Source organism: Oculina patagonica, chromosome 14, assembly GCF_052425735.1.
Source record: "Oculina patagonica isolate OP01 chromosome 14, crgOcupat, whole genome shotgun sequence".
In the NCBI taxonomy this organism is placed as follows: Eukaryota; Metazoa; Cnidaria; class Anthozoa; order Scleractinia; family Oculinidae; genus Oculina; species Oculina patagonica.
The window spans coordinates 12,449,361-12,474,649 of record NC_135771.1 but is presented as its reverse complement, the minus strand read 5'-3'; the positions used below and the strand labels follow the sequence as shown (position 1 = coordinate 12,474,649).

At 37.7% G+C, this 25,289-nt stretch overlaps 1 protein-coding gene across 4 annotated transcripts in view; it reads right to left on the bottom strand.

Annotated features, from left to right (window-relative positions):
• LOC144637456 (hemicentin-1-like) overlaps nucleotides 1-25,289 on the bottom strand; it is a 211,294-nt gene that overhangs the window by 30,959 nt on the left and 155,046 nt on the right. For 2 of the 4 annotated variants that reach the window (XM_078496515.1, XM_078496512.1), the window contains 6 exons: nucleotides 16,568-16,849; nucleotides 15,978-16,259; nucleotides 15,297-15,578; nucleotides 14,702-14,983; nucleotides 10,141-10,422; nucleotides 524-805 (listed from right to left, as the gene is read on the bottom strand). In XM_078496515.1, coding sequence (XP_078352641.1) covers nucleotides 524-805; nucleotides 10,141-10,422; nucleotides 14,702-14,983; nucleotides 15,297-15,578; nucleotides 15,978-16,259; nucleotides 16,568-16,849 — 1,692 coding nt within the window. Of the gene's footprint in view, nucleotides 1-523; nucleotides 806-10,140; nucleotides 10,423-14,701; nucleotides 14,984-15,296; nucleotides 15,579-15,977; nucleotides 16,260-16,567; nucleotides 16,850-17,534; nucleotides 17,817-24,211; nucleotides 24,494-25,289 lie in introns of all 4 variants that reach the window. The other 2 variants (XM_078496513.1, XM_078496514.1) reach the window with 2 other exon arrangements.

Below are 25,289 nucleotides of genomic sequence, written 5' to 3'. Positions count from 1 at the left end.
AGGCATTTTTTTAGGAAAAGCATTGTTTGTAACAGCACATCTCCAAACAAATGGCTTCCGTTCAAAAGTCCGAGCTCGATAGGCTTTTACTGCGACTCGAAATTGATGTTCATTTCATCGTTATAATATTCTGGTGACACTAATAATACTTCAGTTGATGTTTTTCTATTAGATAATGTTCTTTATTTTCACGATATTAGAAGTCATAAACACACTCAAAAGATGTTCTATAGGCTAAAACACCTAGGTTAACTCGTAAGTTAACGAGGTTGTAAGACCAGCAAATAGAAAACTCCAGTTCTGTGATTATTCAGGTTGTTCGTTCATTCAGCGATTTGCACCCATGCAAACCGGTAAATTTGTGACAAGAAAGACTGACCCGGCATAAGAATATTAAACAGGCGTAACCAATTCCATAAACGGATTTACCATACCGTACCAGTTCCATTCAACAGTAAGCCCGTAAAGGTTTCGACGCTAAATTTATCAGTGAGAAAAACAACAACGACGACAGTGTTCTTACATTGTACATTCAGTGTAGCACTGGAGGTAGCATTTCCAAGTTTGTTTCTCGCAACACATCGGTATTCTCCGCTGTCTGTCTTGTTCACATCCACGATAGTCAACTGCTTTCTATCTTCTGAAAAACGGATTCTGGAACTGTTACTTGTATCTACAGGAGATCCGCTTCTGGTCCATGATATTGTCGGACCTGGACTTCCAGAAGCGTCACAAGATAAAGTGACGTCGCCATCTCCTTCTGTTTTTGTCTGAGTTTCTGGATGAACAGTGATCTTAGGTTGATCTAAATTTGTGATCATACAGCAAGTTATCCAATGACAAAATAATAATCTTAAAACAAACGTGAATAAATTCAAAAAAGGGATCTATTCAAATATTCAAAATATCCGCATTTCCTCTTTATTATTCCATTCATGATCACCTACGCACACTATCAACAACAACGTTGCGAAAGAACAAAAATATATCATTGTAATTATTTTTGTTTTCTTTTTCGTACTTACATTCCACTGTAATCTCCACCTGACTCTGAGCTTTTCCTCTGTTGGTGTTGCTTATGGTCAACGTATAGAGTGTACTGTCCGTTCTATTCACTTTTAGAAATGTGATTGATATATACGTGTCTGTTAAATTCACATCTAAACGTCCTGTGTACGCAGGAGCTATCCAAGGTAATTTGTCACTAGCTAATTTGTCCACCATGGTGGATGTATCAGCATTTCCAAATATCAGTTGACGGAATGATCCATCTCCAATGTTGAACGTCCATTCCAGAGTGATATTGCTACCTTCCACAGCAAGGAATGAATTTGGGGGCTCTTTTGTAAATGCTGGCGCACCGCCTACTGAGAAACGAATACGAATTTTATCAAAATACATACTTTACAGCACCTTAATTAAAGGGACTTTACTAAGGGCTTGTGGTCTGCATAATTTCACTTGGGCCGCTAGCAACCCTGGCAGAGCGCTTTGCATTTTTTTTGCTTTTTATAATAGAACTTAAAACTGATATATTAGGTGAATACTGTCCCCTTAATCCTCTTGAAAGGATGTCACAAGTCACATTTTGGATTTAAGGTCATTGCCCTGTATTGCATTGCGCATCCTTACTCCGCAGAATTTTAAGCGTACTTAGCGCGCGCACATTAACAAAATGGCGTTTTTTTTTGCATGGGGGTTAGTCCGCTAGAAAAAATGAATCGTCTCTTTCTCGTAGATGAGTCTAGTGACCAATATTGTTTTTCAGAATTTGGGTGTATCGATCTTTTTTTTTTTTCTGTAAAACGAAAACAGATCAATTCCTATGTTTGAGACATAAACTATCACTGGAAAAATGTGAGGCTTCTTTTCGAACCAAAACAAAGGAAAGTATGGGAAATGGAAGCAGTATCTCTTGTAATTCATAAATTTCTTGTCAGTGAGATAGTGATCCTTGGCTGCTGGATATTAATTACTAATGAATTCCCTGGTTTTACAACCGCAGATTTGGTCGTATGGTTTCGAAGTCAGCACGAAATATAGGAAAATGTCGTCGGAAAACTAAATCGGTCACTGCTAGTCTACTGCTTACTCGTGTGCAGTTGTGATCCACGCTACTTTAGCTTTTTATATCCCGTCCCTTGATACGGTAAGTACCGAACGCGATTCTAAACTGTACACATGACTGAACTGTAGCGCAGAGCAGAACATTGTGCGATTACGCACATATATTTCTGTTCAGTCTATTGTTACACTATAACTTTCACGCTTCAAAAAAAAAAAAAAATAATTCAAATGTGTGTACTATTAATGAATCTTTTAATAGAGACCAAAAATACATCAAAAAATATTTTAGCATCAAACAAAGTGCTTTAAAGATGTGTAACTTTTAAAATGCAGCTTGTTACTAAAACGCAAGTGCTGACAACATGTTGACAAATGATTTTATGTCAGTAAATCTTTAAGCGTTTATTTCACTATAAAAGTTCACTTTATCTACCTTATGTGTACGTTTCCTACCTTTACATATTCTGTAACTTAAGGATTTATAAGTCTCTACGAAACGATCAAATATCACTGTGAACAGCATAACATGATTTTGAAGGCGAAATGCTCAGGAAACCCCGTGTGATATTATTGTGCTCTTAACTAACCGTTTCAAAAGACGTGTCAATTTTTTTAAAAGCTCTATGTTCCTTTCTCAATCCTATTTCCATAATCTGCTTCCAGGTTCTCCCATTAAAAAAACAACAACAAAAGACAACAAAGTAGCGTGTATTACAACTGCACACAAGTAGGCAGTGAAGAGACTGAGGAAATACTTTGTTGTCACGTCATCTAAAAGGTCATTGAGCGCAAATCGTTAACCCAACTTAGGTAAATGACAATGAAAACGTTTCCGAGAGTTGAAACGGGAAGGAATTATTTATTTTTAGCATTCAGATGTGATAATATTTTTGACTGAAGTATGAGAAGAATGGAAGCTTAAAAAGTAAGTCAGGTGATTGATAAGAAACACCGAAGAAGTCCATGCAAACAGGCTTGCAAGTGATTTAAGCAACTTTTCGTTTAACGTGGTGTGAATCAACATGAAAGGCGAAGAAAGTCGAGTACAATTTTCATTTTCGCCCTTAAATTATACTTTAGCGGTATGGCAGCTACTGCAGTCACCGTTTTTTCATGTCAAAACTCTCCGTCCTAAAACGTTCTGTAGGTAAAATGCTGTCCATTCCCCGTAAAGCGTCTGACCTGTTTCAATTACCTTTCATGTATAAAATTTCAACAGCACAGACCTAACAGTGTCCCAGAATTGCATCAGCGTTTTCATTATTTTACCTAAAATTCAGTTTTAAATATCAAGAAGAATTCTAACCCACATGAAGATCAGTGAACGTTATGCATTTGTAAAATGGCCGCTAGCTGATAGACCCTAATACAGTCCTAATAAAAATCAATTTAAAGCTTACCTTCACTGGCCGAGTATAAGCATATAGTACAAAGAAGGAAGAGTAAAGTCGCCACTTTCATAATCCACAGTAAATCTAAACTTCTTCCCAAATGGATTAGCCCCTATAACGGTACTTCTGTATTGATTTGTCAACACTAATTCAAGTTGCAGTGCGGACGTGTCGCTGTAATTGTGAATGCGAATGCGTAATATGATTAGTCTGACATTCGGTGTGGATTTCATCTCTAAATCTCGGTAATAATTTATATTTTTGGTCACGCATTATACCAACTAATCTTTGCTAGAAAAATTAGGAAAGAAAATTAAAATAAGCAAATAATTCGCCTTCCTGCTTGGATATATACAGGAACTCATTGTTTTGTTGTTGTTGTTTTTTGTTTGTTAGCTTTTTTATTGCACATGTTACAAGTGAAACTCAACCTTGGTCAAAACGGGTTGTCCAACTGCCATTTTGTCTAACGTGACCCTTGATATATGGATAGATAGACGAGTTATTCAAAAATTCAGTTAGTTGCATGACAACCTCGAGATACCAAACTGACTTGTAATGAAACCATTGATCAAAGATCCTATAAAGGCTGACATACTTTTAAAAGCGAAAAACAGGTAATCACAGACTGCATTCAATATAGAGTTGTCTAGTGGCAGTGTACTGTGGAAGCTAGGAACCTTTTCCCTTGGTCAGCGGTGCCATCCTCGCCAACAGATCTGGATTCGTAGACGTCATACCCTTAACATGCTAAGTCCGGATTATTCCGGGATTTGGAGGAATAGCCATTCAACCACTTCTGACGTCACTAATTTACACGTCAGCAGATTTTTGTGATGTGCAACTTGTGGAGTTTGGATACATCTTTCCACAGGAGTGTCCATCTTGAACATTCACTGTATCCCGACAGAGCTAATTGAAAAAAAAAACGTGATATGTTTTTGTTGTAAAATTGGTGCTAAAACAGGCCACTATACCCGCACTTGATCATGGTCTCTTTTCCAGGGTTTTCCTTTGATTAGGCCATGAGAAGGCGTACACAGAGTAAAAGATAGAGAGAAAAAGAAGGCAGAGTAAAACGAAAAAGATAGGAGCGAGGAAAAAATTCGGAACGGGTCAGCAAAAAAAAAAAAAAAAAAAAAAAAACTTACTGCAGTGTCATAAAGTGCATTTCTAGCAAAGATTAGAGAAATTTAAAACCGTAGAGCCAAGAAAATCGATTAACGGTTAAAAAACGCGTTTTTGGAGTAATTTCGGCATTTCAATGGGTTAACAAAATAGAACTCAAGGCATTATCAAATGAAAAACTTCACAAAGCGGTAGCCCCCTGCCTGTAACATTTTATCTTTAAAAGAGAAAGACTGCGAGACAACAAGTTCCAAATATTGAAAGGAATTCAATTTCTTATGAAGTTTTTTCCCCATTTATAAGCCTATCCTGAAAACCCTTATGAAGTTGTATAAGCCCAGGGGATATAAACGGGATTTGACGGCATGCTATTATATCTCCTGTCCATCATAGTCGAATAACATAAAAAAAATTATGTGAAAAAAAATATTCGCAAATGCTTTGATTTTTTTAGGCGTTAGGAGCTCCGAAGAATCTCAATACACTCCATTGTCTCTAGTACAAATGTTCGTTATATAATTGGCGCTCGAATCCTGATCATGAGTGCAGATCAGGCCAGAGACCGAGAAAGGAAAATTTTATCCCAACAGGGTGGTAGGTAAATCAGTCAGGTACAAAAATGACACGCCCTTTCCCGATGAATTTTTTTTTTTTTTTAACCTGGTGCTGACCGCGCTGATATGGGACTAAAAATGGGGACAAATCTAATGTAGTATGGGATTTGTGGAGTTGTTAAATCCTTTAAGAAACAAGGTTTGTGCGATTTTATTTCAAAAAGGTTTGTTTCCTTTCAGATCTGGAGAAAAGTTTTTTGTGGTAAAATTTGAGCAACTGCCGAAGCACATCGAATGTGGTAAACTTGTGAATTCTTAAAAAAAAAAAAAAAAAAAAAAAAAAACTTGTGAATTCTTTTTCATTGCTTTAATATAACGCATGGTAAAATATTACAACCAGAGATCGTTTTCATTGCTCAGAAACAAAACGTAATGATAAAAGACAAAAGCAGATATTGTTTTGAACTCATAGCTTTATTTACTAATTTCGACATACTTACAGGGAAAAAGTTTCAGTTCTAAATTGCATTCAAACTCATATAAAACTTATTGAATTTTATTAATATTCAATTAGTTATGCTTGTTCTTTTATGTGTAAATCCGTCGATATTTTCCTGGAAATCTGTGCATCAATCTCCCCGGTTGTACACATGATAGCCTGTACAAGCAAAAATAAATTCATAAATTAAGTGAAGAAGGTACTTTCTGAATCCGAGTCGAAACACACCTGAGATATCACACCTGTATTGTTAGGCTTTCGGGAATTAAATGATCGCGAACGTTTCAAAGGCAAGGTTCCGCAAGATTAATCTGCACGCTTCAGATACCTTCGTAAACAAAGAAATAGAAATGGTTAGAGATATAGCTTACAAATACGTCGAGCCGTAAAACAAATCCTTTAAAGTTGCGACGCTGGTGAAGGTTACCAAAGCTAAGCTAAGATTTAAAACAAAAAGTGCTTCCTGCAGGCAATTCCATCATCCATTCAAGAATTTGCACTGCGCTGCCTAATTTTAAAGCAGAAGAAGAAAAAGGATCATGCACGACTTTGACTGGGAATAACTTCGGGGCTAGGGAAAGATGAAATGTTGCCAATACACGCTCATTATATATGTAGTGATGAATGATGATGATGATGATGATGATGACGACGATGACGATAACCACTGATGATAATAACGGCTTCTCCATGAGATAACGAGGTGGTTCTTTCGTCGTGAATTATCTAATTGAGATAAGAATATTAAAAAAATAAGTTAAAGGTTAAACATGTGATGTTTAGAATAATGTACAATTGTGGGTACACACTACTTAACCAACCACTACTGTGTTTAAAAGTAACGAAAGGATATAGGGCTGATTGATCGATATACTGTAAACGTGTTGTACAGCATCTTTGCAGTCCATTTTAGACGTAAAATCCAAAGAGTACATACGATGCCTACAAAAAAAGACAAAAATAAGACTAAACTTGATTGTAATCAGATCAACGTATCATCTTTCTGTAACATGTACATTCAATATGATTCCCATTAAAATTAACGGTATAGTATTTCAAATTACCTCTTATATATTTATTGTAAATAATAATTAATAGCATTAAGTTGAATAATAATAGCAATAAATGAAATACCTTACGCTGATTTAAAAGCAGTATTCCAACTTAATCTCGTTCCTGGATGAAGAAAGAAACTTACGAAAGCTTAAACTCAAAAGTTACACTTAACTTATTAGTTAGGAATTTAAGCAATGAACAACTTTGATTTCTGCACTTACAATTTATGGAATAAAAAATAAACTCTAAAATTTTTTGGGATTGAAAATCCGACTTGGAAATTTAAATAAATCACTCCTGGGCTTTTTTATTCCATCGAGTTTTGAATTGAAAAGAATAAGAACAACCAGAATGTTGCGTATCTCCTATTTCTACGCTAAATAATGGGTTGTAAACTTTAGTAAAGCCCAAGCAACTCTGATTCTTGCAGTTAGAATCTAGGTTGTCAGGTTTTTGTAATTTACTCGTTAGATTTTTGCATTGAAAATCCAACTTGCAAATTTCGACAAAGCACTTCTCGGAATTTCAGTCCAGCTAAAAATCCGAGTTGTGGATTAAAATGAAGAACAACTCCAATTTCGGAACTAAAAATAGGAGTTGTTAATTTTAATAAAGCACAACTTTGATTTTTGCATTAAAAATCTGGGTTGCCAATTTTTGCAACTCATTCACAACTCGGATTTGTACAGGATACTGAAAATCCGACTTGTGAATGTGATCTTGATAATACACTTCTTGGATTTTTCCAAAATTAAAATCCAAGTTGTGACATTTTTAACGTAGAATGATCCTTGTACAAAAAAAATGTGACGGTTGAATCTTAGTGAAGCAAAACTCGGACTTCTGCACAAGAAAGCTACCCGGGTACAAATTGTTGAGAAATATTCAAAGTTAAAAAAAAATACGTATGCGTGGCCACGGTAGAAAGAGAACTAGTTGAAGTGGTTAAGTCTAAAAAAGAAAGTTAACAAACCAAGCTTAAAGTTGTCCACCGAAGCAGTAATTTTATACTCACAAGATACTTCAAGCGTTGCTCCAATTGAAGAAGAGCTGCCGACACTGTTATTCGCCACACATCTGTACTGGCCTGCGTCTGATAAGTGGGCATCAGTGATTGTCAAAGTGTGAGTGTTGTTTATTGTAGAAGGGCGTAGTCGTGTATTTTCGTCTGAATTCAATCTCTCTCCATTTCTTGTCCATCTGACACTTGGTGCTGGGTTTCCCTCAACTGAACAAGTAAAAACGACATCTTTTCCTTCCGATGTTTTCGTATCCTTTGGATGTTTGGAGATCTCAGGTGCAACTGTCAGCACGCACAAAAAAAAAAAAAAAAATAGGAAAAGAAAACGTACAAAAATTACAATTGCAACAAGATACTTCTCGCCTTACTTTCTATAATTCTTATTAATTTAATTTCTTCCTTTTTCGTGATAAGGAAAGTTCTAGTTTCTAAAAGATATTGTTAAGTGATAGCATAAAACCGGTCAATCCCCAGTTGTAACTTCCGTTAGAACTGGAAGTTGGGTTTAAAAGGAATGCCGATCGCGAATGTTTTTCTTTCCAATCCGAATATAAAAACTTAGAACAAACATCTCGGTAAAGTATGTATCCTAATAGGTAACAATCTAGAACAAATATATACCCAATTATATTCCGCAAGTTATCAAAAACCCAAGAACGAAAATTAGGGCTAAAATATACAATGAAAAATTATCGGACTCGATTTTTGTATAATAGCGAAACTATCACGGCCCTTGGTCTTGATGTGCTTTGATAATTCTCCCCATCATTTTCAATCTAACGGTTAGCCCAGTTCATGAACTATCTCACTTTCACGCGCCCTGTATATATAGGGTTTGAATCCAGGCGCAGGAAGAGAGAGAACAGGATAGCGTGCACGCGCATGCGCCAGTTGTTCCCCCGAAATCGGGGAAAAAACCCCATACTTGTTAGGACTTTTGAAAACGCGCGCGCACAGAGGACAAGTTCTACTACGCGACCGTGTAGTAAAGCAGGGTCACCGGAATAACATAGAAAAGCCAAGCTTTCCAGTCAATGTCTACTAAAAGTTAACGGGAAAAACACAAATCGCAATCCTTGAACTATTTCCAGTATTTTGTAGCTGTTTATTGAATTGGTTTGGATGCAATTTAGCACATAACGTTTTTCTTGCAATTATTAGCGCTTGGTCGCGTAGTGGAATTCGTCATTTGAGCAAGCATTTTTAGCAAGTGATACCATGCTCCTCGCTTCTGATTTATTCGTTCTGAGCATACGTATGCAAGTTATCCTGGACTCTCTCTCTTAGCGCGCCTGGGTTCAACCACTATAAAGGGCGCGCGAACTAGAAAGAGTTCAGGGACTGGACTACCTAACGGCATGCAAGAATCCCTATAAATTATTGTCTGTAAACATGTCATAACATCTCGACGCCAGTGTAGTTAACCTGTCTGCTTACAACCAATAGGAATAGTGATGGTAAGCAAAACATACAATAATATGCATTGTGCAATGAGGCGAATCAAGGATTTCGTCATATTTGGAAACTAAATGAACAACTAAATCAACATAATAATCACAAATTCATTACATTGAATATTTAGAGTAGCTGCAGTGGAGGTATCATTTCCAAGACTGTTCTTTGCCACACATCGGTATTCTCCATTGTCTGTCCTCTTCACACTCGTTATAATCAGTTGCTTTTTGTTTTCTTGAAAAGTGATTCTGAAATTATCACTCGTGTCTATAGGATATCCATTTCTGGTCCATGATATTTTCGGTACTGGATTCCCGTAAGCGATACAAGTTAAAGTCACGATATCTCCTTCAGGCTGTGACGTATCTTTTGGATGAGCAATGATCTTCGGTTGATCTGTCACAACAAAAAGTAAGGTATAAACACAAATTAATAACATACAACATCAAACCTGCAAAACAATGTTAAATAAATGACAAGAAGAAGAAAAAAACTCGCCAGTTCCCATAAAATAGAGTACAAAAAAAAACATTAAAACAAAACTATTATCTCCATCGCGAACTAAAATAATAGACAACTTAGATTTAAAACTGGCACATGTATTGGTATTGGTAATTACAATTATAATTTTAATAAAGGGGAAATTTCAAATCTGCCGAAACTATTTTCAGCACTGCACGAGCATTAGCTGATGTTTTGATCCTTAACAAGTTAAAATAAACGTTAGTTGCAAACTGCAGTGTAATCATTTTAATGAAGTTTTGTCAAATCATCAAAAACATAATTAACAAATTTCTGCTTTTTATGATTTTTTGCATGTCTTGTGCCAGACATGACAAGGAATAAATTTCTGCGTTTTTATGTTTATTTACATGTTTTGTGACAGAAAGGGAAAGGAAGAGCAGCCGTCTCAACTAAAATGACAGTTCTGTTCGGAAGTGAGGAATTTAAACAACAAACACTACTTACATTGGATATCCAGTGTAGCAACACTGGAGGTATCATTTCCAAGGCTGTTGTTCGCCACACATCGGTATTCTCCGCTGTCTGTCCTGTTCACATTCGTTATAATCAACAGCTTTTTGTCGTCTGAAAAACGGATCCTGGGATTCTCCTTTGTATCTACAGGATCTCCATTTTTGATCCATGATATTCCCGGTACTGGATTTCCATCAGCGTTACAAGATAAAGTCACGTTTTCTCCTTCTGTTTTCCTAACACTCTGAGGATGAGCAGTGATCTTGGATGGATCTGTAATATTAAAACAGACTATCTAAACAAAAAAAACGTTAAAATAGTGTGTAGGATTAAGCCTGCAAGGAATTTTTTTTTCAATAACAGTAAAGCAGAACAAGACACAAAATACTGCATCTTTCATTGAAAGATTTGATTGACGGCGGGCTAACTGACTGATTGATTGATTGATTTTTCTGTCGGCATGTAAGGTCGAACGCAGAAAAGGGTAAAACCTAACTAGGCACACTTTTGCCCATCCTCGGAGACCCAGGGGCAGTTAGTGGGGCGAAACGAAGGAAAACCGGGCAGAAATCGTAGCGACGAAAGTTTTCAAGCATGGCACGAAGTGCCCCTGGGCAACGTGTCTCTCCAGACCATTTCCAAACGGCTCTTCGAATGCTGGCTCCCGATTGGGCAGAAAAAAACCTTTGTATTATTCTGCCCAATCAGCGAGCAGTAACTTGGGAATCACTTTCGTGTGTTGTTACACGCTGTCTACTGTGTCCGCCATACTTGTGTCGTTCGTTCGCCAAAGCTCTGCATGCGAGGGAAATTTCCATTTAGCTTACATCCGATAGCCCAAAAAAATCAGGGAATCTTTTCCGATGTCAGAGAGAAAAAATATATTTCAAGATCGACGGGAAAGTTTTCGTTTGGACTGATCAGAGGTATCGTAAATACTGGCTTGTTTATCGATCGCCCGCTCGATTGAACTTGTAGGTTTCAAATATTTATCTCCTTATCCGAGCTTCTTATTTTGATTGTATCGCTATTTAAGGCTTGTACATTTGGATTCTAGCCTGTCCTTACAATTTTCTCGGCTAACTGAAACTTTCCCGTATTGCGTGGACCGGACAAGTGTGCCAAACAGCCGCCAATGCATCACACCGTGAGAGGTATTTTAATGTTCTTGTATGGGCGAAGCCATAACATTTTTCTGAATTGTCAAAAGTTTAAATATTATTCCATGTATTTTTTTTTTCACGATCTTAAACCTGAGCAGAAAATGATTAGTGAAAATGTTGTTGGGAAGGATATATTTGCTGCATAAGCTATCGAATAATAATAAAATAATTATTTTTGCTGAAAAATATAACCGGGGTTTTGTTCGTCTGCAAAGCAGGCTAAGATTTGCCTAGCGATTATAGAATTGGAGTTATGTATGTCGAGGTTTCTCCTTTGAGTTAGATTGTTAAAGATCAGGTTAATTACTTTTAAATTCAGGCAGAATGTTGTTGCTGTTGTCTGTGACAAAGTTCACCCTGTAGTCCAATTTAGTTCAATTTCGATGACTTGTGTACCAAGCAAAGATACAAATAAAACTTTGCTGTTATGTAGCTCGTACACTTCATTGTGCAAGGTGACAAGAAGATAAACCCAGCCTACTGTCAAGCCAAAAATACAAGCAACATAGGTACATATGCCTGCTGTGTAGTCTTGAAATAATAATAATAATATATTTTAACAGGGTGACCCCTTCAGTGAGTCGCAGGACTGGTATTATATCAACGGGGGCCCTGTGTAAAATGAAATAAATTAAAAATAAAAGAGAGTATGTATAAAGAAATACAAAGACATTTACAAGCCACTGGTAATTTGCATTAGTATGTAATAGAAAATATTATTACACTGACTGTTGTATTTATTTCAATACCAGTAACATCTAATTTCATTTATTTATCCAGCAGGGAAAAGGGAAGGTGCTAGCTAGTTGTTACATTTTTTTGGGGTGAGTCCAGGGTGGGTAATTGGGACTTCAAGTTATGGGGATGATTGTATGGAGTCAAAACTTAAAACCCCTAAAAATCCTTAGGACTTCAAACAAAGCCCAAAGAATCCTTGAACCAAAAATGAACCCCAGAAATTTTACATGCCAAATTGTATTTCCAGGAACAGGGAATGCACTTTGCAGACTATCTATATACCCAGTTAAATACCACATGCAATGTAAAGCAACACCTTTGTTATTTATTAACTCAGCAAAAAAAAAAAAATCAGATGTCTACAAATCTAAATATATGTAACAGATTTTAAAATGAGCAGAAAACTGTACAAATCAGTTTTCATAGGGACTTTTTCGCACAAAGCACACTTCCCAGATGGTGCTGAGAAGAAGCCTGTGAAAGGAATGGTGTCAATGTACCACAACAACACTTTACCCTCTATTCAAAAGCATATGTTGCTATCACTTAATGGTAAAGCCAGAATTGTAATTGCAACAAATCCTCCTAGGTTTGATCATAAGGGGTTGCCTCATAGCCTCAACTATAAGTCTCGCTGTGATTAAATCATATGTGCAAGAATTGGGAGAGGGAGGTAGAGATGTTCATTCATCTGAGGCACTTTTATTGTTTCATGATAAGGGATACAACTTCAGCAAAGTGAACCTGAAATGTTTCAGTATGTTAAGTCCACCTCTTGTAGACAAAAACAAATACTTGCTTTCTTTGAAGATACTAAGAAGTCTTTCAGAACAAAAAGAATATGTTGTGATTTCTGTGCAAAAGAATGTGACTGTGGGCAAAAGTGCCCACAGAACTTGGGGAGTACGATTTCAATGTTGTCCCTCATAAATGTAAAATAGGGTGAAAGAAAAGCACTTAGTTTTACTAAAGGAGTTTTAAGAAAGTATGTACAAGGAAGTGCTGAAATCAAGTCAAGATTGTTTTGTTTCAAATGTCGACCGAGTTACATGACTGTTTCAATAAATAGTTGAACAAACTCCCCCTAATAATATATAATTGTTGAACAAACTCCTGTCTTAAGTGTTCAACATGCTATCAAAGTATAAGACTGGGTACGATTTCCGCACAGTATGTATGGAGTTGTGCAGAAATCTTGCCTATGTAAAGAAAAGTACATACAGATCGATCTACACGAAGCCGGAGAAAAATCTGGATCAACCCATTTAACACCTTAGCTGTTTCATAATGAAAATCTGTTTGGCATACTTGTCCGGTCCACGCAATACGGGAAAGTTTCAGTTAGCCGAGAAAATTGTAGGGAAATAAGGTTAGAATCCAAATGTACAAGCCTTAAATAGCGATACTATCAAAATAAGAAGCTCGGATAAGGAAATAAATATTTGAAACCTACAAGCTCAATCGAGCGGGCGATCGATAAACAAGTTAGTATTTACGATACCTCTGATCAGTCCAAACGAAAATTTTCCCGTCGATCTTGAAATATATTTTCTCTCTGACATCGGAAAAGATTCCCTGATTTTTTTGGGCTATCGGATGTAAGCTAAATGGAAATTTCCCTCGCATGCAGAGCTTTGGCGAACGAACGACACAAGTATGGCGGACACAGTAGACGGCGTGTAACAACACACGAAAGTGATTCCCAAGTTACTGCTCGCTGATTGGGCAGAATAATACAACGGTTTTTTTCTGCCCAATCGGGAGCCAGCATTCGAAGAGCCGTTTGGAAATGGTCTGGAGAGACACGTTGCCCAGGGGCACTGCGTGCCGTGTTTGAAAACTTTCGTCGCTACGATTTCTGCCCGGTTTTCCTTCGTTTCGCCCCACTAACTGCCCCTGGGTCTCCGAGGATGACTTTTGCCCCACATCGGCCACAACTCTCCGTAATTTTTATCGCTCGCCATTTTTCGTGCTGCTCCCCATCTAATCGAACGCCTGAAACAGGCTTACGGAAAGCATTCCAACATGGCTGGTATTTGCTTTGGTTACTCATACCTTAGTGTTATTGGTTGTGGGAAGAATAAGTAGTTATAATAGTAACTTGACCCAGATACATATGCATTCGTAATTTCACCGTTTTGGTCTATAACGCGGTCTTCCTTAAAAATGTAAAGGAACTGGAAATCTAACTACATTGTCCTTTAGAAAACTACAATCATCAATTTTAATCAGTAGTAAAGCTTTGGTTGTCTGGCATTTCGTTATTCTAAGAAATCAAAGTTTACATAAGTTATTACAGTTTCAAGCAACTGAAACTAAATGGTTTGACATTTTGAGGTTTTTTTTATGGTTACTTATCGTTGTCGAGACTATTCTTCCTATATCCGTTCCGCGAAAAAAAGGCAAAACAACTAAAATGATGAATTCACGACAATTGCTGTGGGACTTTTTATTTGTCGTCGCCATAATTCGTGTCATGACTTTCCACGCTAACCGATAAGTAAATCTAACGTCGAGCAAGGAGAGTTATATTTTCCAGAGAATGGAAATTTTCCGGCAGTGTTAAACTAAATTAATCAGAATTCGGATTATTGTTGCAAAATGCTTACATTATACTCATAAGTACTTCCCTAGCAACACTCAGTACTTACATTGGACATCTAATGTAGCAGCATTGGAGGTATCATTTCCAAGTCTGTCATTCGCCACACATCGGTATTCTCCACTGTCTGTTCTGTTCACATTCGCTATATTCAACTGCCTTTTTCCTTCTGTAAAACTGATCCTGGAATTGCCACTAATATCTATAGGAGATCCATTTCTACTCCATGATATTGTCGGTTCTGGATTTCCAGTAGCGTTACAAGATAAAGCCACGTTATCTCCTTCTATTGCTGCTGTATTCTGGGGATGAGCCGTGATCATTGGTTGATCTGTAACACAACAAACAATAATTATTTTAATAAAGAGAAAATTTAAAATCAGCCAAAATTATTTGTAGCACTACAGGTGCATTTACTGATGTTTTGATTCTTAACAAGTTCAGCATTAGTTGCAAACTACAGTGTTCAGTCATTTTAAAGAAATTTTATCAAATCATCGAAAGCATAATTCCCAAATTGTTTGGTTTTTATGTTGTTTTTTTTTACATATTTTGTGCCAGACAGGAAAAGGAAATGCAGCCTTCTCAACTAAAATGGCAGCTCTGTCCAGAAAGGAGTAATTTAAACAACGAACACTACTTACATTGGATATCCAGTGTAGCAACATGGGAGGTATCATTTCCAAGGTTATTGCTAGCCTTACATCGGTATTCTCCGCTGTCTGTCCTGCTCACATTCGTTATAGACAACTGTTTTTTGTCTTCGGAAAACCTGATCCTGGAATTGTCACTTGTATTTATAGGAGATCCATTTCTAGTCCACGATATTGTCGGTACTGGATTTCCATCAGCGTTACAAGATAAAGTCACGTTTTCTCCTTCTGTTTTCCTAACACTCTGAGGATGAGCAGTGATATCGGATGAATCTGTAATAAAGGAAAGAAAACGACACCACAAATGACATATTAACAATGTACTGATTCAAAGCTACGACAACAAAATAGTTAAACAAAGTTTATTATGAACCAGTTTCCTTGCTTCAAAGTATAAAATAAAAAGCAAAACAGTTTCCATGTTCCGGTTAGCGCACAGTTGTTTTCCACACATTTCTATTTAAATTTTTCCCGCGCTCTTTGTAACGTTGATCTAAGGTGGCTGTGGGACCAAGATTTCTATACAATCTTCATATTGGGGCAGTGTAAATATTTTCCAGGAAAAGAAAGTTTTCAGACGGCGTTAAACGTAATTAATCAGAATTCGGATTATCGTTGCAAAATGCTTACATTATACTCATAAGTTCTTCGCTAGCAACACTCTGTACTTACATTGGACATCTAATGTAGCAGCATTGGAGGTATCATTTCCAAGACTGTTATTCGCCACACATCGGTATTCTCCACTGTCTGTTCTGTTCACATTCGTTATAGTCAACTGGCTTTTTCCTTCTGTAAAACTGATCCTGGAATTGCCAATTATATCTATAGGAGATCCATTTCTACTCCATGATATTGTCGGTTCTGGATTTCCAGTAGCGTTACAAGATAAAGCCACGTTATCTCCTTCTATTGCTGCTGTATTGTGGGGATGAGCCGTGATCGTTGGTTGATCTGTAACAAAACAAACAATAATTATTTTAATGAAGGGAAAATTTAAAATCAGCCAAAATTATTTGTAGCACTACAGGTGCATTTACTGATGTTTTGATTCTTAACAAGTTCAGCATTAGTTGCAAACTACAGTGTTCAGTCATTTAAAATACATTTTGTCAAATCATCCAAAGCATAATTCCCAAATTTCTGCTTTTTAAGTTTTTTTAAACATATTTTGTGCCAGACAGGGAAAGGAAATACAGCCTTCTCAACTTAAATGGCGCTCTGTTCGGAAAAGGGTAATTTAAACAACGAACACTACTTACATTGGATATCCAGTGTGGCAACATGGGAGGTATCATTTCCAAGGTTATTGCTCGCCTTACATCGGTATTCTCCGCTGTCTGTCCTGCTCACATTCGTTATAGTCAACTGTTTTTTGTCTTCGGAAAAACTGATCCTGGAATTGTCACTTGTATTTATAGGAGATCTATTTCTAGTCCATGATATTGTCGGTACTGGACTTCCATCAGCGTTACAAGATAAAGTGACGTTATCTCCTTCAGGTTGTGACGTATCTTCTGGTTGAGCAGTGATCTTAGGTGCATCTGTAAAATGTGAAGAAGGTAAAAAACGTTATTTATACACAGTTGTGTTTATGTGGGGCCGTTTATATGAAATAAACTATAAACAAACATAAAAATTCGGGACCACTAAACACAAATCCATCTGTGGCTAAAAGAAGGCCACGCCACCTCCCTGCAGCTGACAGTAACAACAAAACAGTTTAGAAGAAAACAGTCCTTCTAACAACTGACAACATAATGTGTTTTTTTTTTTTAATAAGAATCCGATCCAATAATTATGATTTTACGGACGTATGAGATATACACTGTCTGAAACTTACGATACCTGGGAAATGAATTTCCTAACTATATTTGACGACTGAACACAAATCACTTGGCATGCATGGGTTTAGATGAAATTTCCCGAGGACTTTGACACGATCTTACATACAAACCTACACTCGTAACATGTGATCAGTAAAGTCCTTTTCCGGGTATTTTAATATTCAAGAAAACAAAGTTTACAAAAGTCATTTGTAAGAATTTTCGAGGAAAAGAGAAATGGTGTTAAATTACGAGATTTAGTCTAATCGTTGTAGAAACTTCGCTCTAGGATCTGGAATTTATTTCAAACCAAATATTTGATAAAAAAAACACTTGTACTTTGTAGGATGACAGCATTCGAACTGTTTGGATTCGATTAATTAAAACAAGATACCATACTTACATAGGACATTCAGCGTAGCAACATGGGAGGTATCATTTCCAAGGCTGTTGCTCGCCACACATCGATATTCTCCGCTGTCTGTCCTGCTCACATTCGTTATAGACAACTGCTTATTGCCTTGTGAAAAACTGATCCTGGATGTGTTACTTGTGTCTACAGGAGATCCATCTCTGGTCCATGATATTGCCGGTTCTGGATTTCCATCAGCGTTACAAGATAAAGTCACGTTATCTCCTTCTGCTTTTGTTTTACTCTGAGGATCAGAAGTGATCCTGGATGGATCTGTAATATTAAAACAGACTATCTTAACAAAAAACAAAACAATAATGTGCAGAATAAAGCCTGCTGCGAGCAATTTTCCCTTTCGTAAACAAGCGATGCCATTTTTAACAGTCGATGCCTTTCCTGGTAAAAGTCGATGCCTTTCCCTGTAACGGTCGATGCCATTACTTTGGACCAAATCGCGTCAAAATCGCGTGAAATATCCACTGAAAGGTTCTTTCAAACTTCTTGAGAGTATCAATTGTTTATTTAGAAATGTCAAGTGATTCCGAAAATTATTTTGGTTTTCTAGTTGACGAAATATCCGAGCTTCGGTATACCATAAGATCGCTATGTTCTCGACACTTAAGTAAGAAATATTGAAACAGAAAACTTTACGCAAACGAATTAATGGATGAATATATCAATTTACTTTAGTAACGCAATGAGAATATTCTATGTTTGTTTAGAAATGCCAAGCGATTGGGTTACTAAAGTAAATAGAGATGTTCATATGCATCCATTCATTCGTTTGCGTGGGGTTTTCTGTTTCAATATTTCTTACTTCTAGTCAGGTACCCAGGAGTCCAAAATGTGACACCCACGGGCATTTTTGTCTAATTTTTGGCAACATAGCTATTTTTACTAAATCGAGTACGCTGATTTCGAAAATCAATGTTGCCAAGCTTAATTCTTGCGTTAAGATGATGTTTTGATGCATTTAATTATGACGTCATTGTCCAAATAAGGAATGTTCTTTCCTTTAGCTATTTTAAGCATAATACATCCAGAAATTCATTTAAAGCATTGCTAGTGTACTGTAAAAATGATTTTAAGAATTTTCTGAGAGTTTTTACGCTGTTTCTGTGAAAATCAAGCCCTTCAGTGACAATTGACCACGCCCTCTTAAACAAAATTCACCCTATCACGGGAACCTTATCACGGGTGTAGTTTTGTTATTTTGTCAAAGAACAAATGCGATTTTTGTATTAACAAATCGCTATAGTTGCAATAAGAAAGAAAAATGTTGTAGTCTTGCCACGCTGAAGCTACGGGCTAGCGAGCATCAAGTATGACGCCATTACAATTTTCATATATCGAGTTTCCAAAGGTATTTATGTTGGATTCTCTGAAGTTCCTGCCCATACCCACACTGTTGATGAGAGCTTAGCGCGATCGATGTGCCAGGAGAATTCGAAGTAACAGCAAGTCTGTGCCTCGAGTGGAAACTATTATGTTGTCGACATGCCCGCTAAGATTGACTGCATAACGAACAGACTTCGTATCGGCTTCCTCTTGGTTGGATCTCAAAAAGGCTACATCTAGGCCAGGATCTGAGCAGAATCCACTTCGTATGAAAAACCACCAGATATACTACGATTGCAGAGTCAGTGCCTGCGAGATAAGTTCATCTGAGAGAATCCGTGCGAAGTCCGCTTTGTTGTCTCCTAGTGCCAAAACTGCTCGCCACTTCATCGGCCGCAACTGAACCTCTCTTACGTACTTCAATGACTCTGCTCACAGGCCGCGCCGTGTTCTCGGAGCGTCGACTTCTTGTCGTTGCTTTTATGGAGTGTCTCCCATCGAGTAACACATCGATCCTCTGGTATCCAGGACCTTTCCGTAAAACAGTGTTCACGTAACATTTCACAAAGCCACCGAAAGCATTTGCGGCATTTTTTGGTTTGCCAATAGCTGCCACCATAATTAGTATGCTGCCACCAGGGCGAAGCCATCGAAGAACAAACTGACTCTAGGCACTTGACCTTTTCTCTGAGAACGTCTGCTAAAATTGACTTGTTTCACACTTGTGGGATTCATTTCTGCGAGAAACATTGGCACCGGCATTACACCTCAGATGCTACAATATGGCTTGCATGTTTATCTCGCGCCTGCCTTCATACACCGTCACAAGACAACATAGAATACTCTGGTTTCCATGCAAATTTAAAGTCTTTCTCTTTTTGGGGCTAGTTGCAGCACTTTTGACTTCATAAAGGCTGGCAAATAGAGGTGGATTATTCTTGCGAACAGGGTCACGAAAGTTTGTCTTCCATCCCTTCTTCCCGTTCCCGTTCTTCCTCTCTGTCTGAAGATAGTAGCCTCCATTCCACGAATCGTTCAGGCTAAGTCTGTCCAATCGAAAGATCTTGTTTTATTTCTAGAGTCACGAGATCTTTCTTGGCAATTTTTTGCAATGTCTCATTTGCCCGTGACAAGAACAACCCGAATTTTGTTGTGTGGAATGTAGAGAATTCTAAGCTTCATTATCCATAGCGTAGAATGCCTATTGTTCTCGGGACATTTACTTACAGTTGAAGAAAGTGTATAGGTCTGTCATGACGCTTGTTAATATTCATAGACGCTAAGAAAGGGCTGTTTTCATTGGTTTCTATGAATGCGCGACAATACTCATTAGATCATGCTAGGGCGGTAAACTAAACAATGAACTCAGCGCCTATTCTTTCTTTCTTTTGTTTCAATAAAACTCACCGCACCAGTGCTTATTCGTTTGCTTCGCGAAAGTCAAACATTCACGCATAACCCATTTTCGCTTAATAGTTTTTCATTTGCTCTTTCATTTTGCTGTTAGAAAAATTTCTTTTTTGAGTTTTGTCGAACAAAACTGTCGACGAGTAAATTAAAGGATATTTTCTATATGCAACAGTAGTGCGGTCACCGATCGAAGCGATCGATAACATAGTCGAAGTGATATGTCACGACTCTGCGTTCAAACTGAATAAAGGTTACAAGCACACACAAATTCAAAATTGCCGCGAATTTTAAAACCGATCACAATGCACCATCTGATTTATTCGAACTGCCGGTAGCATCGCGCAATGAACGAGGAAACCGAAAATGGCGAAAAGTTTATGGACGTCCACCGGCGTTAACTTCATACAATCTTTCTGCGGAAAGTTCGATAGAGAAGAGTAATGATCTTTCCGGGCAAAGATTGGAGCAAGTTGAAGACTGTTTCCGGACGCCCGTGAACTTGTCGCTAGTTATATATTACTTCGCCGTTAAGTTGAAGGAAATACATCGGACTGTTTACGTCAACAAACGGAGGAACCATATAAAGAAGTAACGGATTGATCGGGTTTTCGAAGAGTTTTGAAAAGAGCTCCCGATCACTGACGTTTTCCATGTTGTTCATTGCACGATCTGGTCGGCTATTCGAATAAATCAGCTGGAACAGTTAGCTCAGTTTTAAAATTCGCGGCAACTATGAATCATTTTACACACGAGTGGCTTTTTTGAATGGGTTTTGTTTTAGTCTTAGTGACCATTGTTATTCGGTCTTAGGCTTGAAACAATAGCCTACTTGCTCGAGACGCGCCATTTTCAAACGCAACTACAACTAGCAGTTTTCAAACCGAAAAGAACAGTGGTTCCCGTTGACCGATTTTTAATCTTTAAACATATTCTGGTAGAAAAAGGATAAATTTTTCATTTGCCGTTCGTGGGTTGGCGAAAATCAGCAGAACTTTTCAGAAATTTCCTTTTGAAAACAGCCTCCATACCAAAATAGGCCAATTTTGCTGTATTTTCAAGTGCAAAAGAACAGTCATTACACTTGTTCAATTTTGTTTATTTGAGCCTTAAAATGTTGATATAGCATTCCTCTTCAAAAAGCCGCGCGTGGGTTGGTAGATGTTTACTTCTTGAAGCCAGAAAACCAAGTTTAATCAACGCTACTGGGCCAATTTTGACGCTTTCTTCTCTTATTGTGAGCGCTCTCGCATTCAAATTTGCCGCGTCGCTGATAATGAATATTTAATGATGTCCATGTCTCTCCTTGCCACTCACGTTGTGGATAAAAGCAGTCGTTATGGTGTATGTCAAACATCACTGATGTTTGTGGAGCAATTAAATTACAACTTTCTATTAATACAAGAATCACATTGATTTTTCAACAAAATGTTAACACTATACCCGTGATAAAGTGAATTTTTTATGAGAGGGCGTGGTCAATTCTCACTGGACGGCTTGATATTCATAGAAACAAAAAAAAAACTGTCAGGAAATTCTTAAAATCATTTTTACAGTATAGTAATAATGTTTTGAACGAATTTCTGGATGAATTATACTTAAAATAGCTAAAGAAAAGAAAATTCCTTATTTGGACAATGACGTCATAATTAAATGCATCAAAACATCATCTTAGCGCAAGAATTAAGCTTGGCAACATTGATTTTCGAAATCAGCGTACTCGATTTAGTAAAAATAGCTATGTTGCCAAAAATCAGACAAAAATCCCCATGGGTGTCACATTTTGGACTCCTGGGTACCTGACTATTCCGGGCTGAGCCAAGATTTTTGTAAGTGTCGAGGACATTTTATTAACGATTTTACGGTATACCGAAGCGCAGATATTTCGTCAACTAGAAAACCAAAATAATTTTTGGAACCGCTTGACATTTCTAAACAAACATCTGATACTCTCAAGAAGTTTGAAAGAACCTTTTAGTGGATATTTCACGCGATTTGGTCCAAAGTAAGGGCATCGACTGTTACAGGCCCTACAGGGAAAGGCATCGACCATTATAAATGGTATCGACTGTTACCAGGAAAAACATCGACTGTTTAAAATGGCATCGCGTGTTTACGAAAGGGAAAATTGCTGCGAAGACCTGTTTTCACTATGAACACGAAAGCAGAACAAGACACGAAACACTGCAGCTTTCATTTAAAGATGTGATTGACTGAGTTACTGACTGACTGACTGACTGATTGATTGATTGGTTTTTCTGTTGCAATTGTTTATTTTGTGTTTAATTGGCATGCAAGGTCGAGTACAGGAAAGGGTAAAAACTAACTAAGGACACTTCTGCCCCACACCGACCACAACTCTCCCTAATTCAGGGCCCGCGCAGCAAGTTTTGGAGTGTGTGTGTGTGTGGGGGGGGGGGGGGTGCTAAAGACGGACGCGTGAGCGAAGTTAGCGGGGGGTGGGGGATATACACGTGAAAATTTTGATGTTAATTCCTTTAAAATTGCGAGAAATGCATTTATAAATAGCAAACTAAATTTTAGTTCCATTAAAAAACGTTGCTCAACAAAACTAGCAATCGGACCGTCATAGCTCACCAATCCGTGAAACATTGTATTAAAAGACCGACTTTTCGCTGATTAAGATAAAACCAGGACACATAAAAAGAGGAGAAATGACTTCGCGCTCATTGTTAAAAGATCGAGGTCGGCACTGTTATTATCGTACCTCTATCAACTGGACTCGACAATCAACTGAACAATTTGTTTGGGAATCGCCTCGTAAACGTAACCCAGTCATGAGTTCGGATCGAAATTAACCAATTACGTTTTCCTGAGAGCTAGGTCCGCTTGCTAAAAAAAGCCATAAAAAAGACATTAACCTGTGCTAGCACAAGGCTTAAACTGAAAAATTATTGGATAATTATAGCGACTTATAACTAATTTATGACAATGTTTGTTGCTAACTTTTCTGCTCGTCTACTTTGCCAGTAACTTTTGTCCCTTACCGGACTGAACTAACCATTTCTTTTTTTTGCTTCGTTATTTTTTTTATTTTATTTCATTTTTTTATCAATTTTTGCGCCAAAGTGGGGGAGCTAAAACCCCCCTAGTCCCTCCCTCTGCGCGGTCCCTGTAATTTTTATCGCTCGCCATTTTTCGCGCTGCTCCCCATCTAATTGAACGCTAACGGAAAGCATTCCAACATGGCTGGTATTTGCTTTGGTTACTCGTACCTTTGTGTAATTGTTTGTGGGAGGAATAACTAGTTACGTTATATAGTAACTTGACCCAGATACATGCACTCGTTGTTTCACCTGATTATGTCAATTCGCCCACGGTCTTTAACGCGGTCTTGCTTACAAATGTAAGGAAACTGCAAATCTGACTGCATTGTCATTTAGAAAATTACGATCATCAAATTTAATTAATAAAGTCCTGAGTTTGCCAAGTATTTGATATTTAAAGAATTCAAAGTTTACAAAAGTTATTAGAGTTTTCAAGCGAAAACCTAAATGGCTTAAAAGTTTTTTGCTAACCGTTGTAGAGACTCAACCTCGTTCCCAGGGTCTCTCTCTCCCCGCCCCCCAGAGCGAGAGGGGGGCGAGGAGAGAGAGACCCTGGGAACGAGGTTGGTAGAGACTATTCTTCGTATATGCGTTTCGCGAGGAAAAAACGGCAAAACAACTAAAATGATGAGTTCACGACAATTGCTCGAGGGACTTATTACTCGTCGTCGTGTTATTTCGTGTCATGTCTTTCCACTTTAACCGCTTAATAACTCTAACGTCGAGCCAAAAAGGTTAAAGACGCCGTGAATTCATGTTGTGCACAGCTTCTTGTTATGTTTAGCCTCGAGAGCCTTTAAATAACGATGGTAAACCATTTATACATCAGTTCGTTTTTGAAAAAACTTTACTTACATTGAACATCCAATTCAGCAGCATTGGAGGTATCATTTCCAAGGCTGTTGTTCGCCACACATCGGTATTCTCCGCTGTCTGTCCTGCTCAAATTCGTTATAAACAACTCCTTTTTGTCTTCTGATAAACTGATTCTAGAATTCCCACTAGTATTTACGCGAGATCCATTAATAGTCCATGATATTGTCGGTGCTGGATTTCCATCAGCGTTACAAGATAAAGTCACATTCTTTCCTTCTGTTGGTGTCCGATGATTAGGATGAGCAGTGATGTCAGGTTTATCTGTTATGAGAAAATCATCATTCTTTATTTATCACCAAGAAAAAATAGCATTAAAGGTGAAGAAATCAGCCTTTAAAAGGGGCTGGGTCACACAATTTAAGGCTATTTTAGCACCGACCAGCTGACCATTGAATTAAATGAGATATCACAATAATGGCCTCCCCCTGCTGTAGAAGAGCTGAAAAGAAACACAGAAAAGCCTAGAAACGGCATGGATGGGCAAATATGGAGAAGATTAAAAACTGTTGCATTTGGGTAAATTTGAAAAACCTCGGCCTGAAGTTTACATGTATCTTTGCTGAACCTTTGCTCGTATGAAAATTATCTTTGTTCGTAGTGTGACCGTCAAAAAAGACTGTTACTCTGCCAATTTGAAGTTGAACGAAAAGAAACAAAATTACTTTAAATATCGTGACCTAGCCCCCTGAAGAAATGCTTTCATGAGTGCGAACGCAGATATCATATACAACCGTCCGTGTGACTGTTCGATGTGTGGACTAACAGGTGGTAACGTAGCAACCCACTTCTGAAAACTGTTATCTCAAATTTCAATAGGATTGTGTTTAGGGAATTGAGTACGTTAATTAAACAAACATTAATAAAGGTGACAATCAGTAAGCAGAAATAATAGTTCGAGCTTGGGATTAGAATTTTAAAAACAGTTGGGGATCCCACAGAAACTTGACACACAACTTAATCACGCTCTTAGACAAAGCCATACAAGCAGACAGTCACGAGTTATCCGGACATCAGCTGGAAAGGTCACATTCATAATTTTTTCCAGGCTTGGAAAGAC